Source organism: Populus trichocarpa, chromosome 11 (assembly GCF_000002775.5).
Source record: "Populus trichocarpa isolate Nisqually-1 chromosome 11, P.trichocarpa_v4.1, whole genome shotgun sequence".
NCBI lineage: Eukaryota > Viridiplantae > Streptophyta > Magnoliopsida > Malpighiales > Salicaceae > Populus > Populus trichocarpa.
Window position 1 is genome coordinate 2,892,595 of NC_037295.2, and position 17,368 is coordinate 2,909,962.

Consider the following 17,368-nt stretch of genomic DNA (forward strand, 5'->3'; position numbering starts at 1 on the left):
CAAGTTCACATTAATTTGATAAATTAATTAGAAATAGAATGAAACTTTGCACCAAACTATACCTACCATAAATAATAATTCAACATCCTCTTTAAAGATCCTTGCAATTTCCTACTTATAAAATACATATAATAGCAATTTTTCATGGCCAAAAATTAAAAGATCGGAAAATATATCGTCAATGATTTTGTGTTTTGACCAGCAAGGCATTGCTGCCAATGCCAGAGCCTCAAAGTGGACGGTTTCTTCCTTTCTTGGGTTAATCCTTCAGAAGTGAAGCTCATGGTACCGTCAAGTTGATGATGAAGGAAAAAAGAAAAAGAAAAAGAAAAGGTTTCTTAAGCAAATCCCCACGTGAAATATTTTTGTCACCGGCGACATTATGAACGAAGCAAGCTTTGGCGGCTGAAGAGTGTTTATTAATTAGTTAAATATCTTGGGTATTAAGAGAATAAAGTTGTGGAGTTCATCGCTATTAATGGCCCAAGGTTTGGAATGGAATGCATGGAAGGGAACCTACATGAGGAATATGTGGGTCCATATTCATCATGATCATGAAGTTTCCACGAAATACTTAACTTTCTTGATTTAGAAAAAATAAAAAAATAAATCAAGATTGCTTAAGTTAAAAAAACGGGAGATCTTATTTGCAAATGTTATTAAACATAGATATTAATTTAAAATAATTTTATTTTAATATTTTAAAAAATTTAAATCAAAATCATTTTATTTTATTTTTAAAAATCAAAACTAGATCTACTAGATATTTTTGAAACTCAATCTAGATTGGGTGATAAATAACCTGATTTATTTTCCAAGTCAGATAAAATTTAATAACATTGTTGATTGGTGGTTTATCTTGAAATAAAAAAAAATAAAAAGTAAAGTGTAATTTCCCCATTTTTCTCATGAAATTTTTTATGAATTCCCATACACAATTTTTTTTTTATTATTAACGTGGGTGTCCGGGCCAGCTTGCGCACTTCTCGACTAATCCCACGGGCCTTGAACTTAACGATCATGTAAGCCTCCAGCTGTTATCATATTAGCAATTATAGAGCTCGAAGCTGAGATTATAGATGAAACAAATCCTTTAATCACAAACTTTTATAACTGAAAAACAATAACATTTATAGAATATTGGTTTAAATGGACGGAAAACAATAACAAACCTACATGCGACTCAATCGTGGATGCTTTTGGATCCAATTGAGAAAATTGATCATTTTTTGATCCAATTATTTTTTTTTTTACTATCGAAGTTGACCATCAGAAGCTTCCAAGTCGCTGCTGTATTATATTCTCAGAAGTCAGAATAGGATAAACTAGTGGTTGATGACGGCATTTTCGTGATGCAACAAATAAAAAAATAGAGTAGTGGTCAACGAGCTAATAACATGTTCGGTATTACAGTTGAATTGTGTTTTTAAAAAGTACAGTATTTGTAATGATAATTTTTAAACCCAGGTGGTCTTTCCGGTTCAAGATCTAGATTTGGAGTTTTGACTGTATTATTAGGTTACCTGAATCAATTTTTTTTAAATCAAAATGATATTATTTTAATAAAAACAAAAGTTAATCAGGTTTTTAATTGAATCTTATCGGATTATTTCGAGTTTTTTTTTTAATTTTTTTTAAACGCAACCCGATTCCAGCCCCGAATTAATCCGTCAGGCCAGGTTAGATTTCAAAATTATAGTTGTAATCATAGTTAAGAACACGTTTGTTATTACAGTTTGAATATACTTTTGAAGATTTTTAATTTTTAATTAATTATTTAATATTTTTTGATTAATTTAATATATTAATATTAAAAATAAATTTTAAAAGTAAAAAAATATTTAAATATATTTAAAAAAATACTTTAAAAAAACATTTAGTATCCAAAACAGATACTAACACCTTTAACAATATTGCCACCAAATCCCAAATCCTCCAAAAGTTTTGGCAGATAAAAACCATGTTATTTTTAAGTTGTATTTTTTAATATTATATTAATATTTTTAATATGTTTTTTTTTATAATTTTGAAATGGTGATATTAAAAATAAAAAATAAAAATAATTATTTAATATACTTTTAAATAAAAATTATTTATAAAAAAAAACTTTTTGCACTATAATGCGAAAAACGCAGACACGTACAGAAGAGCCGACTTTTCTACCTATTTTGGAATCATCAATTTAGTTGTGCTCGTGGTTTTTAAGTTTTTGGTAATATTTTAAAAACCAATTCAACATTCCATTCCATTCCATGTGTTATTTTCAAAGGATAATATTTTTAAGTATTCAAAAATCATGATTACAGCTAAAACCCACAACTTTTCCAAATGTTACGTGAAGAAGTATCGTTATAAGTCATACTATTTTTTATTCTTCATGCTTTTTTGAATTACTTTTTTATTTTTAGAAAACGCGGTTATACTGTGTTTTTAAAAAATTAAAATTTTTTTATTAAAAATTATTTTTTATATGTATTTTGAATAATTTTGATACGCTAATTTTAAAAAATATAAAAATATTGTTTTAATGCATTTCAACACAAAAAATATTTTAAAAAGCAACTGCAACCACACTCCTGAATAGGTTTATATATGATTAATCCCATCAATTTTATAAGTATCATATCAAATCTAATGCATCAAATTAATTTTTCAAGAATATAGATTTTTTCAAGCAATCCAAAATAAAGATGTTGATGATAAAAATTAATTATACCATTTAATCTTAAATGATAATCTAGAAAACAAAAACCCATTTATATCATCTAAACTAACCAGTGCATTCCAACCAAATACGCAATGGCAATTGAGATTTCTTTAGTTGAAAGTGGACATATTTCTGATTAAAAAGCATGCTAAATCCATAATCAGTAGCCAGAAGACAAGATATTCCTCGAAGATGGTGTTTTAAGGCACACATATTTTCCAGGGTCTCCATGTCCACTGCTTCAAGTCCAGAATTAGGCAGTGGCATCATCTAACCCAACTAACAGCTACTATTTTTCCTGTACTTTTGAAGATAAATTTGGCGTTATTCATAATGGGAACCCACCTCGTGCTCAATTCCCAATCTACGATCTCCAAGTCAAATCTCCGAGTCAAATCAGTAGGAAATTTGGAAACTAAGACACCCAAAAACGTTTAGAGCTTGGAAAATGATAAAATCTCAGAACGTAGCTGCTAATGTGATACATGTGAGGGATGGCTCTGCTATCACGACTATCCTACATAGACACCCAAAAACATATGTAGCTTGAAGGAAAAATTACACCTAAAAGGTGGAAAAATCGGAATCGAGTACTCAGAAAGACTACAAGAAAGTTCCTCGTTCAGAGAAACTTTTGCTAGAGACAAACGTGATAAATGCGGGGGGAGGGCATGAGTATCAATGGAGAACGGAGAAAACTAATGTGCAAGCCAAGTCTTCAAAACAGAGACAATACAGCATATAACAAAATAATAATAATAATAATAATAATAATAAACAAGCAAAGTAAAATCATTATTCATGTAACAATGTAATTATCATTTCACATTTCCAAAAAAAAAAAAATCAATGGCCTTGCTATCATAGATAATTTGGTTTTTCTCATTATTTATTCGTCATTATTAGATTGATTAGTGATATATCTATTTTTTTTATTTTTTTTAATTAGAATAAAATAACTAAATTACTATTAAAAACAAGGTTCTTAGTACTAATATCTTTGGACCTTTTAGACTTTTCACTTTTTACAACATGGTAAAATAACTATATTATCTTTCAAAGCAAAAATTTCTTTAACAAGCATACAAAGATTTTTTTTTTTTTTTGTATTTTCATCCTGGTTTTTTGTTATTGTCAAATTGAATTAAAATATATATTTTTTAATAAATATAAAATATTATTTTTTAAAAATTAGTTGGCGCGTGGAACGCATGTAAAATGCCTCTACACTACTTGAGCGAAGCGTTCAAATGGTAGCTTATGGCGTAGTATTTGAATCGTTTTAGCCATAGTTTTAAAACTCGGCCCCGGCTCCGCAGGTCGACCCGGAGTTGAAATCGGGTTGGGTTTATGAAAAAATAAGGTTAGTTAAAAACTTGGTTGACTCGGCGGGTTGACCCAACAAGACCCGGTCAAAAATCCGGTTGGAACCCGTTGACTATGTTTTTATTTTTTACCAAAACGATGTCATTTTGATTTATAAAAAAAATTAGGATTGACCCGGTCAAAACCCATGACCTCGGTTTTGGGCCGGGTCGACTACCGGACTGGGTTTAAAAACAGTGGTCTTAGCATCCCCTCCATTCTTGGGTAGAGGGTGTGGCATACAAACTTTTGGTTGAGCAATGATGATCTTTTTTTTTTTCTTCTTTTTTCTCTTCTCCTTGACCTTTAAATTTTCAAATTAGTCATTAACTTTGTTTAGCTTTTAGATTTGGTTCATATTCTTTTAATTGTTATTATTTTTATTGAAAGTGATTTATAATTTTTTTTTCAATTTCATCCTCTAATTTTTTCATATATCGAATTTGATCCTTATTCTTTTAATCATTATTTATTTTGTTCTAAATCCTTTTCTTATTTGAATTCGTTTTTCCACTTCATGCCTTGATATTTGATTTGATTTGATTTTATGTCAAATTTGATCCTTATTTTTTTAATTATTATTTATTTTACTTTGACAAATTTTTAGATTAAAATATTTTTTTATTTCATCATTCAATATTAAATTGGTTGGGAATTGAGTTTCTTAGTTGAACCTGGGTCTAGAATTTCATGGATTGCGGGTTTGAAAAATTAACCATGATTTAGAAGATTCACTCAAGCTTGCTTTTTTTTTTCTTTTCTTATGCTCGTATTTTTCAGTTTCATCATTCAATATTTATTTGTTTCTTAAATTTCATCTTTAATTCTTTTATAACTCCTTAATTTAGTTCTAGATTCAATCCAACCAAATAAATATTAAAGAGAATAAGACCCAATCAAGACTCAACTAGGAAGAGAATAAAAGAAGGAAAAGGAAATATAGATTGTTCAACCGAGTTAACTGGTTGTGATTGTTTTCATTACTCATGTCGGTATAATGTGTTGCTATCTTTTCATTTTACTCTTTATTTTTTTTATTTAATTATTTGATAGTATGTTATTTTACATTTAAGCTAAGGTTAGGTAGATGTTAAAACGATGGTATCGTGAAATTATATTTTTAACTAGATCGCCATTTAAGCGTGACAACTATTTCACTCTTGGCTAGCTCACTCAAACAAGTCATACTAATTTACTTTTGTATTTATTAACATATTTAATGGTTGATTAATTTTACACGACAAGTATTTTATTTTCATTTCAAATATTTGAATCTTTCAAAGGCTTATGGTTGGTTACTGAATTATATATTGTTTATGATTTTGTGATTTTTGAGATATTGTGATATATAATTTTTCCTTAATTGATCTGATCCATCCAAAATAAAGTATAAGGTCCGATGTGATCAAAATTAAAGTAAAATAGGAAATAGAATCAATTTAGAAAGCTTAAGGGATCGTGAATGCATCTCACCCCTTGTCAGCATACATGAATGAAAAATTCTTTATTATTTACGCTTATCATTTTATTTTTGTATTGTTTCTGTTTAAGTAGAATTTTTATATCAAGATATTACTTAAGAAAATATTCAATAATAAATATTTGAATTAAAATATTTATTCTTGTCGTCTTTTATTCTTTTATTTTATTTTATTTTATTTTTGTTGACAGGATTTAATTTTCTGCCACCAGACACGAGAAACTTTGGCTGTCACATTATCAATGGAAATCTTTCTGTGTTTAGGTGAAGCAACTCTACATTGCATTGAAGTAGGACTTCCTATCAGAAAATAGCAGTTTCTGTGGATTCACTATTCACTATTGAAATTACAGTAGGAGCTCTGTTGGTTTATCTTCTACAGATTGAAGTTTTGGAGCCCACTGAAATTAAGAGCCCTAGATTTTGATGGTGATAAATTTTATAAAATAAGTATTAAAAAAGATAAATCCATTTATAAATTTATAAGCACGTTTGGAAATTTGAAAATGGGGTAACTTTTGCATTTGGATAATTATTTAAAGTGTGTTTCACTTAAAAAAAAATATTTAAATTAATATTTTTTAATATTTTTTAATAATTTTGATATGATGATGTTAAAAATAAAAAATATAAAAAATTATTTTAATATATTTTCAAATAAAAAATATTTTGAAAAGTACTTTGCAATATATACAAATGACTACCTTAAAATTCTATAAAAAAGTACTTTATATTTTGCGTTTTAAAATTTTTTTAAAAAAAATTAAAATTTTTTTATTCTTTTCTTTCCTTCAAATTAATTTTTTTTTGTGTTTTCAGATAATTTTGGTGTGCTGATGTCAAAAATAATTTTTTAAAAATAAAAAAAATATTTTAATACATTTCCAAACAAAAAACACTTTAAAAAACAACCGCAACCACACTCCCAAACACTCTCTTAAACTTAAACAAAAAAAAAGAAAAAAAGAAATCTAACTTAAAAAGAAATAAAAAAAGAAAAGAAATTATTTCTTCTTAAAAACAATTGTTGAAACCTCAAACTAATTGCAAAAAATAATATGGTGGGCCGAACCTTTTCACCATGCTTGTGGTGGATATGCCCCTTTCAACATATGATAGGGTCGACCTCTCAGCGTAAGAGGAAGCCATGTTTCTTCCAATTCCAAAGTACTCTTCAGATTTTTGAAGATCAATCTCAACAATTTTATAATCTTTCAAAATATGACTTTTAAAGTAGTATAAGATGAACGTTTGTAAAGCATATTTTAATTTTTTTCTCTTTTAATCTTTTAATTTGATCATTGAGGATGGATTTCAATAAAAAATTAATTCCATAATTAATCACAACTGTTAAAAACTCAAACTAAATCGTTCTCATAAGATCATATTATGCTTACATCCTTGAATTACAAAAATTAAGATGAATGAGGCGACCTCTGCTTCATATTTTAAAATTCACAAAACTTCAAATACACCCTTACTATATGATTCTCAACTAATTTCAAAACAATCAATCTTTCAAAACAACTAAAGAGGTGGAAAATTTCGTAGAAAAGAGAAAACTAGTGTGCAGGCTATCAGAATCAGTGGAACTATAGTTTAACACTCACAGATTTCTCAAGGTTTCACTCCGGCCCCTGAAGCTTAAAAATTTTCCAATATGAACTAGCATTATCTGCCATCAACACCTGTGAGTGTCAAATTATTAATGGAATATTGTTGATGACTTCGATGAAGTAATATCTCTTCATTCAAGTGGTGTCTCCTTTCAGCAAATGGCGGCTGCATTGGAGTTGGAAGATGAGAAATTTCACTATTCAGCATTGAAATGACAGTAGAAGCTGTTGGTCTATCTTCTGGGAACTCTAGAACACACAACAGGCCAACATGTATGCATCTATATATTTCCGCCCGTGCACTCGGATCGGATATTACTGGATCTACTAGAGCTGAAATGTTGCCTTCATTCCATAATTTCCATGTCTGCAAAGCGAAATAGTAATAGAAATAAGCATGTCGCACTTTAAAATTTGTCAGAAACGAAAATTCAAGCTTTTACATATGACTTATGATGCATTGAGTTGTATGGACATACAAATCCTAAAAGACTCAAGGCTTGCTCATTCCAATAGAAACTAGTATTTCTTCTCCCGCTTACAATCTCTAAAACCCCAAAGCTGAAGACATCTGATTTCTCCGAGAATCTACCCTCCATTGCATATTCATGAGGAGCCATATAGCCACAGTACAACATCATTAAAACATGAAAAAGATTTTTGACCTTACAAGGTTTGAATAGGTAAGTTCAACGCATGGGATACAGTGAAAGGCTGGAGTTTGAATAGACAAGGGTTCTTACAGGGTTCCGACTACCCTTCTAGTACTGACTTGATCTTCATTGCCTCTAATAAATTCTAGCCATTCCAAAATCTGAAAATATTTGGCTTTAGTTCTTGGTCCAACAAAATGTTGCTTGCCTTCAGATCACGATGAATAATTCTTAGTCTTGTATCCCTGTGAAGATAAAGGAGACCTTGACAAACTCCTTCAATGATGTTGAATCGTTTTTTCCAATCTAGAGATTCTTGCCTGAGTTGATCTATATAAATTCAAGCAAAAAAAAAAAAAAAAAAAAAAACAAACAAACAAACGAAATCACGTAAGGTTAAAAAAATGAACGATTAAAGAAGGTGATCTGATTCACATGTAATGCAGGTAGCATATAGGAAGGGCAGTTGTGATGATTTGAAAAAAATAAATAGGAAAAGGAAATAATATCCTTGGAGGCTTAAAAGAAAATATAAATAAATAAGAAATATTGTGGTAATTGAATAAAACTTGATAACTAATAAGTATAAATTGAAAAAAAGAGAGAGAAGAAAATCTGGTTTAAGAGAGAGAGAACCAGCATGAGAGAAGAAAAGGGGAAAGAAGAAAAAGAAAAAAGAGAGAAAGATAAGGGAAAGAGAAGAGAGTTAGATAAAAATAAGTTTAAAAGGTTAAGTTTATGTTTTGATGTGTATAATTGTATTATTTAGCTTTGATTTTTGGTTTTGTTGAAGATTAGAGTTTTGAAGATTTTGTTTTGGGTTTAATTGATGAATTGATTAGAATATTGAGTTATGGGTTAATTGCGTTATTATGAGTTAATTGTTATGGGTAATGATTTATTTAGTTGATTTTGAAAGATTTTGGGTAAAGATGATGATTTTGAGTTATGATTTGTTTAAATAATAAAATTGAGTTAGATATTTTAGTAAATCATTAGGTGATCAGTGAAAAAATCTGGGTTTGAGGTTGAAGACAGTGAAATTTCAGTTTGGTCCCTCAATTTGTGAAAATTACAGTTTAGTCCCCAAACTTTGGAAAAATTACAGATTGGTCACTGGAGTATAATTCGAGATTCTGGACAGAATTGAGGATGAATTCTGGGCAAAATTTCAGTATAGTTATGAATTTGCAATATTTTCATTTTGGTACTCTAATTTGACAAAATTACATTTTAACCACTAAAAATCTGATAAATTCCAGATTGGTCCCTAGCTATAATTTTAGTTTTTCAGATTGTTTTGATGAATAATTGAGGTTTATTTGGTGAATTATTATCAAGATTTAGGATTTCTTTTCTTTTGAATTAAATTTCGGGAAAACCATTTAATTTGTGGGTTTTTGGAAAAAATCACTAGTTTGGTTCATAAATATATAGGGTTAAGAGTTAGACCCTTAGTTAAGTGTATTAAATAGATTGTACTTTCTTTTCGAGTCGTTTTTTTAGCATATCTTATTTTGTATTCAAATAATCCTCATATTTTACTTGCGGGACATTAGTAGGATTTCTTTCGGTATCTGCTTTTGAGTTTTGTTCACTTTTGAGTAAGGTGAGTAGAAACTTTTCCATATGCATGAGAAATAATATAAATATTTAAATTGTTAATGCGAATTGGATCATGTTTCTTAATGATATATATGTTGTTTATTATCGTTGTTACGATAAAGTATGATCAATTATTGAATCTAAATTCTTGATATGAGCTCATATATACTTTTGAATTGACTTAAGAATTGATAGCTTCTCATTTGATTGATGTCATGAGTTGAGTCTTGAGATATGGATTTATTTGTTTGATTATGATGATATAAACTTATGGTATGTCAGTCAAAACACACATGTTAATAGGATAGTGTTAGTCTTTGTGCACAACGTATCTGAAACTTAGTTGGTCGAGGGAGTCACCAACCTGTGTGGATTGATCATCCCATAGTACGGAGTCTCATGCTCATTGCATTTTGATTTTCTAACGAGCTTTACCTTATGGCTTGGGATTGACATATCTACCAGACCCAAGGCGCTTGGGTTTGGCATGGCTGCTACACCCAAGGCACTTGAGCCATGCCATACGCTAGATACTTGGGTTTGACAAACATACCAGACCCAAGCGTCTCGGTCTGGCATGCCTAGGCACCTGTGCCTGGTAACCATGCTAGACCCATGCGTTTTTTTTTTAAATATAGGAATTCACTTATAATATTTCTTAAAAACATATTTATTTTGTATTTTCATCTTTGTCTTTTTAATTAAATATATTTTTATTTTTTCTATATTTCTTTCTTCTATTTTGGGACATTAACCACACACATCCCTAAAATTCACTCAATTGTTTTTTTATTGATCTCTAATTTTAGTGAAGAAATCATCTATAAAATTACACAAATTAAGTATCTTGGGTCTGACATGGCAGCCAGACCCAAGGCGTTTGGGTTTAGCAAGGAGTTGAGTGGAGATTTAAAAATTAACCCATTTGGTTAAGTTTAATAATACTATTAAAATATTTTCCATACTCTTAATATTTTTTTTTTTTAAAAAATTTGATATCGACTCGCTGCGAACACGAGCCAATATACTTGTTATTATTATTTAATATGAATGACATCACAATTTAAAAGAAAAAACAAATAATCTATTCGGTTACCATATGATTAGTGCCTATAGGGACCACAACAAACACATTAGTTCTTTTAATGTTTTATTAAGATACTTTCAGAGAAATAAAACCATTGAAGAGGTAAAATGTTAGTTCTTTTGGTCTAGATTAAAGAGAGATGTAGCTAAGTTGGTATGTTAATTTCAAACATGTCAACTAGCTAATCATAGATAACAGAACATTAATCTTTACACCCCATTATCTGTTCCCCACTTGCTTTTGACAAGATGTATGTATAGATTTTGTGCTTGGGCTTCCACGTACTGCAAAGAAGCATAATTTTATTTTTGTGGTTGTCAACCGCTTCTCTAAGATGACCCACTTTATCCCTTATACTAAGACCATATATGCTTCTAGAGTTGTGAAACTCTATTTTGACGAGATTGTCAAGTTGTATGGTCTTCCTCAAACTATAGTCTCAGATATAGATGTTAGATTTATGAGTTATTTTTTGAAAATCCTTTGACATATGGTGGGAATAAATTTGAAATTTTCTAGTGCCTACCACTCCCAAACTGAGGTGGTTAATAAGAGTTTAGACAACCTTTTGAGATGTCTAGTGAGTGATCATAACAATAATTATGATTTGGTTCTTCATACGACCCAATTTGCTTATAAGAGCTCTATTAATATGTCGATTGACATGAGTCCATTTGAAGTTGTACATGATTATAGGCCTTAGAAGCCTTTCGACTTTCTTCCCATGTCTCCTCATACTAAGGTGTCTGAGTCAACTGAGTCTTTTGCTCGTAGAGTTCAAGATTTACATGTTGAGATGACTAAGAATTTAATGTTGAAGACTATATTATGATACAAATTAGACCCGAATGCTATCCTTCAGAAACTAATCAAAAATTGCATGTGCGTAGTGCGAGGCCATTCAAAGTGCAACAACGGGTTGGTTCGAATGCTTATGTTATTGATTTACAACTTGATTTTGGTATTAGCTCTACATTTAACATTGAGGATCTAGTTGCATAACATAAACCATATCTTATTCCAAATGATCCCTTTGAGATGCCACCTAATCCCCCTCCCAATGATCCTATTAAAACCTCTACCCCTTTTACATTGTCATCATCACAAAAGGATAACATTGATGTTATTATGGATGAACAAGTTTTGTTTTACCATGAATGGTAAGGTTTAACGGTTTCTAGTTTGTTGGGTGGCTGACCCGATTCAAATTCAACTTGGATCCCTAAAGATACTTTGCAGCAAATTGATCGATCGGGTGGATCCGTTTCACTTTTATAATTACGTTTTGGCCTCTAATCTTAGAATTGTAATCTCTTATGTTATCTGTTTCGAGTCATTTTTAGGCTCCGTTTGTTTGCTGGAAAGTAGTTTCCTTTTGGAAAGTGAATTCCGGGAAAATGAATTATTTTCCGATGTTTGGTAGTGTAATGAAAAATAAGTTGGAAAACATTTTCCAGTGTTTGGTAGTGTCATGAAAAATGAGCTGAAAAATAACTTATTACTGCTTTATTTTTTTCAAGTTTATTAAAATAATGAGGAACAAATTTTACAAATTAAAAAGTTAAATGAAAATAAAATTGAAAAAAAATATAATTTCATAAATTATCTTAAATAAAATAAATAATAATCAAAATAATAGAGATCAAATCTAAAAAATTAAAAGATGAAAAAATTAAAATAATAATAATTAACATTTCATAAATTATTTTAAATAAAATAAGTAACAATCAAAAGAATGAGGACCAAATTTAATAGATAAAAAATTTCAATTAAAAAATGATAAGGGAAAAGCAAATAACAATTATAAAAATAAGGACCAAAATTAATATAAAAATTAAATTCTAAGGGATGAAATTGAAAAACAAATATTCAAAACAAAATATATATAGCAATCAAAAGTTTGAGGACCAAATTTGATATAATCAGCAAATAATATGATATTTTTAAATTTTTCACAACTTCCGGAAAGTGTTTTCCGCCCAAAATAAAAGGAAAACACTTTCATGGAAACTAAGACAAATTTTCCTTTGACTGGAAAGTGTTTTCCGTTGACCAACTTTCTTAATGGCAAACAAACACAGGAAAGTTTGGAAAGTTATTTCCCGGAAACCACTTTCTAGGAAACAAACACACCATTAATATGTCTTTTTTTATATTCAGATACTTCATTACACTTACTAGGCATCAGTAGGATTCCATCGATATCTGCTTTTGTGTCTCTTCTACTTTTGAGTCAGGTGAGTTAATAATATTCCATATGTGAGATAAATAGTATAGATATTTGATTTGTTAGTATGAAATTGATCATGCTTCTTGGTATTATATATATTGCTTATTATCTATTATATATATTGCTTATTATCTCTTGTTTATGAATAAGCATGATCACTTATTGAAACTAATTTCTTGATATGAGATATTATGCACACCTGAATTGAAAGCTTTTTATTTGATTGATTATATGAGTTGAGCCTTTAAGAAATGATTATGTTTTATTTGATTATGATCCTATGATATGCTAGTCAGAATACTCATGCTAATAGGGTAGTGTTAGTCTTTGTGCACATCGTAGTTTTGAACCATAGTTGATCGAGGGAAGTCACCAACATGTGGTGACTGATCTTCCCATACTCTGGAGGGTCATGCTCACTGCATATTGATTTTCTGACGAGCATTACCTCATGATATTTTTTTTATGACCTACTTGTGAAACTCACTTGTAAAAGCATAAGCCAAACTTGTATATATTTCTTATTGTTGTATTACTTCGTAGGTGTATATTGAATGTTATTTATTTATTGTGTTGTTGAACTTACTCTCTTATTATTTATTATTTTCAGGTGTATAACTTTGTTTTATCAGGTCATTTTTATTGGACTTCTAGAACCAGCTCTTTTGATTGTAATTAATGCTATTATGTTATGTCTAGTCAGTGCTCCACATTTACTGAATTTGTATTAAGGATTGTATTAAGATGTTAATATATATTATGAAATTAATTATTATAGAAAATATATTATGAAATTAATTATGATAGTAAATGCTACTTAGACCTCCGATTGAGTTATATAGGAAAAAGTTTTATGCAAGTTTAGGTTCGCATAGGATAAAGAACCTTGATGGAGGACCTTGCTTATGTGCGAGTAATGAATCCAGCAGGCAGGGTGGGAAACAAAAAATAAAATTAAGAAAGGCTAAAATTTCAGTTGTTTTATTATTTAAACTAAAAATATAAATATTGTTAAGGGAGGGGCTGTAAAAGAATTTCCTTGTAGGAGCCCCGCCCCTAAATCCAGGATCGGGGATCGGGTCATGACAAAATCATTGATTGGCTTGTTTCTGTTGGCTACCCATAGTACTTAAGTTGCTACTGATATATTACTGTACCATATTCCGACATATCGATTTGTTGAATTAGCTGGGCTGAAAAATCCAAGCTCGAACTTATTTCCGGTAGAGACTATAGTTTCTGGATCTTTGACGGGTTGAGAAGGAGTGATGGCATCTAATGCATAACCATAAACTGAACAGGAATACGATAGAAACAGAAGAAGAGCTACTGCAACTTCGCAGTTGCCAAGTCCCATAACTTGTTATTGATGAGAATGGATGACTAACAAATGGCTAACTGATAATTTAGAAAAAGGATGCCATGAACAAGAATATTTCTCTTCCAGTCCTTTTACTTGGTTGCAATCAAAATATTGTTTTTCAAAGATAAACTATGTTTAGCAATTAAAAGCAGGCACTTTTTTATGTTTTCTGTTAATTTCTATGGATAAAGAATGTTTAACCACACTGTTATATTACATAAGCAGGGTAATGTTTTACTCTAAGATTTTGACCTTCTTATGTTAAAATAGTGAAATTTATTCTGGATGACCTGATCAACTAGCTTGGGAGATAGCATTTTTATTTTTATATGTTAAAATAGTGAAATTTATTCAGGATGAACCTGATCAACGAGCTTGGGAGATAACATTTTTATTTTTCTATGATATTTTCACAAGACATTCACCTGCCTCAGATGATTGACGTGCTCCTGTTAGGTGTTGCCTAGAAGCTCTTAAAATTATTGTTTTACTTGGTCTATTTTGACATTGCCTGCAATATTTACGTGGGTGATGATTAAATTTATACTGTAAAACCATGGAGTGCTATTTACACCAAAGAAGTCTGGAAAGGCAGGTCAGAAGACCTTGCTGTATCATCACAATGATAATGAGGACTGGTTTTTAAACAAATTTTCAGTGCAATAATAGCATATTTTAGGCACCAATCTAACATAATTGAGCTCATATAAGTCATAGTTGAATTGTTTTTATTATACATTATGATATAAGACCATAATCTTTAATAGTTATGAACTGTTTCGTAAGCAAGCTGCCAAATCCAGCTTTGACGAAGAAACTTACAGTTTCCAAATTATTGTTAATCTGAATCCTGCTCTCATGACCCTATTACATGGAGATTACAAGCTAATGATAAGAACAATCGTACTAATCTAAACAATCCTGATATAGCTAATTGGAAACTAATCTAATTTACATATAGACATAGTAGAAACCAATTGCATTCTCCTTCAAGCTGGAGTTCCCTCGTTCCAATCATTTCCCTTATCTTAACAAAGCTTCCAAAAGACTGTGGCTTGGTGAAAATATCTGCCGCTGACAATACTTTTGTTCAACTGTCTTTTATTTTACATGTTCACGAATAAAATGAAACTTGATATCGATGTGTTTGCTTCTCCCATGTTGTACTGGATTCTTGGCTAGTTTGATTGCTGCCTCGTTATCCACCTATATAGTAATCGTCTTCTGCTGTGAATGACTCATTGCTGCCAGCAAGTTCTTCAACCAAATAGCCTCACAAACTGTGGAGGCGGTGGCAACGTTTTCTGCCTAACACGTGGACAAAGCTACAATGTTTTGTTTTTGCAGGTAAATCAGACCGAGATTCTCTAAACGAAAACACATCTTTTCGTAAAGGAGGTACAGAAGCCGTCATTACGAGCATTTTGTCAAAATTCTGAGTTTTCTTATTTTGTTCAATATGGAAGTAGAATACAAATACCACAAAACTAACTTTCTGATGCCAATATTATCATGTCATTCCAACCAATGTAATGTTATATGACATTTCACAATGATCAAACAGAAAAGTAAACATGTTCTGAAATCTATCGGCCTTTAAGATCAGAAATCGTCACATTGTTAATGGAATTTATCTTATGGCTCTGAGTAATGGACTCTGTATCCAAGGAACTCTGCCTTTCAACAAATGCTGGTTTCTTTGGAGTAGGAAGATCCACAATTTCACTATTTAGCATGGAAATGATAGTTGACACGGCCGGTCTATCTTTTGCCAATTCTTGCACACACAACAGACCAATATGTATGCATCGGAATATCTCCACCTGAAAACATGGATCTGATATTGCAGGATCGACCAAAGCTGCAATGTCACCTTCATTCCACAGTTTCCAAGCCTGCAAATGTTGATACAATCATACAAGTAAGAGTTTGCAAGTTTAATAGTATCAGAAATTGAAATGTGCTTTCCAAATATATCTCAGGCAGTGTGGCGGACAGACATACAAATCCTATAAGACTCAAAGCATTCTCATTGCTATAAAAATGAGCGTTCCTTCTTCCGCTCACGATCTCCAGCAACACCACTCCAAAGCTGAACACATCTGATTTCTCTGAAAATCTTCCTTCCATTAAATATTCAGGGGACATAAAGCCACTGCATAAGCATAACAGCTTTCTGAGCTCAAATTAGAGAAACAGTAATAGGAGTGAAAATAGAAAAAAAAAAAAACTACTTACAATGTTCCAACAACCCTGGTAGTATTGACTTCATTACCGCCAGAAATCCTGGCTATTCCAAAGTCTGAAATTTTTGGATTCAGCTCGTGGTCCAATAAGATGTTACTTGGCTTCAGATCTCTATGAATAATTCTTAGTCTAGAATCTCTGTGAAGGTAAAGAAGACCTCGACAAATTCCATTAATAATGTGGAAGCGTCTTTTCCAATCTAGTTGTCCTTTCCTGAGTGAATCTAAACAGATTGTATCCAGAAAAAATCATGAGAAAACATGGGCAAATGAAAATGAGTCAAGAAAAGTAGCAATCTGCTTCTCCTGCTTGAAACTTATGATCTATGAAATTGAAAACGAGTCAAGAAAAGTAGTAGCTAAACAAAAAAGAGCTGTAGCCCTAACCAAAGAGAAATGCATCCAAGCTTTTATTCGGCATGTACTCATAAACCAACATCATCTCTTCTCCTTCAACACAGCAACCAAGAAGTCTCACAAGATTCCTGTGTTGGAGTTTTGAAATCACCACAACTTCATTCATGAGCTCTTCAAGCCCTTGACCAGATGTTCTAGAGAGTCTTTTCACAGCTATTTCCTGTCCATCTGGCAATTTTCCCTACAATGTCATATCAAACTGATAAATACCTATTTGCTCTAAATAGCTGTAAAGAACCTTTAGTTGAGAAGAGTTACCCTGTATACTGCACCAAAGCCGCCCTGCCCAAGCTTCATGGATATGTCAAAGTTGTTTGTAGCAGTTTCAAGAATTTGTAATTTGAAGACTGGTTCAAGTTTAACTTCCATGATGTTTTCGGGCAAGTTTCCATCAAAAATTGTATCTTGAGCTTCTGACGATAAGGTCTCCTCACATATCAAATTCCTTTCTGAATTTAAGTGGAAGTATCGTTATTATTTGAGAATTGTTTTTTTCTTTTCTTGTAAAAATTGTAAAGTTTAGAAGTCCAGTAAGCTAATAAGACGTAGCATATTACCTCTATGTGTAGCCATCCACTTCCAAGAAAAAAACAAACAGA

At 30.8% G+C, this 17,368-nt stretch overlaps 2 protein-coding genes across 3 annotated transcripts in view; both read right to left on the minus strand.

Annotated features, from left to right (window-relative positions):
- Positions 1–6,902: 6,902 nt before the first annotated feature.
- Positions 6,903–8,146, minus strand: LOC18102957 (G-type lectin S-receptor-like serine/threonine-protein kinase SD1-13). The gene is made up of 2 exons (XM_024581441.1): positions 7,648–8,146; positions 6,903–7,535 (listed from the first exon to the last, which is right to left on the minus strand). The coding sequence occupies exons 1-2, from the start codon at positions 7,807–7,809 to the stop codon at positions 7,224–7,226; spliced, it is 474 nt and encodes a 157-aa protein (XP_024437209.1). The 5' UTR covers positions 7,810–8,146; the 3' UTR covers positions 6,903–7,223.
- Positions 8,147–15,528: 7,382 nt separating this feature from the next.
- LOC7497011 (G-type lectin S-receptor-like serine/threonine-protein kinase At1g11330) overlaps positions 15,529–17,368 on the minus strand; it is a 66,000-nt gene continuing 64,160 nt past the window's right edge. Inside the window, exons 6-10 of one of the 2 annotated variants that reach the window (XM_052445237.1) lie at positions 17,028–17,218; positions 16,740–16,950; positions 16,345–16,576; positions 16,111–16,261; positions 15,529–16,001 (exon numbers count right to left, since the gene is read on the minus strand). In XM_052445237.1, coding sequence (XP_052301197.1) covers positions 15,693–16,001; positions 16,111–16,261; positions 16,345–16,576; positions 16,740–16,950; positions 17,028–17,218 — 1,094 coding nt within the window. In that variant the 3' untranslated portion in view covers positions 15,529–15,692. The remainder of the gene's footprint in view (positions 16,002–16,110; positions 16,262–16,344; positions 16,577–16,739; positions 16,951–17,027; positions 17,219–17,368) is intronic. The other variant, XM_052445235.1, reaches the window with a different exon arrangement.

What these genes read in the sequence shown, in the direction of transcription:
- LOC18102957 (XM_024581441.1), bottom strand. Translation starts at nt 7,809, where the DNA reads ATGATGTTGTACTGTGGCTATATGGCTCCTCATGAATATGCAATGGAG. An exon ending in CCTTGAGTCTTTTAGGATTT is followed by an intron (nt 7,536 to 7,647) that starts GTATGTCCATAC and finishes TTCGCTTTGCAG; the next exon opens with ACATGGAAATTATGGAATGA.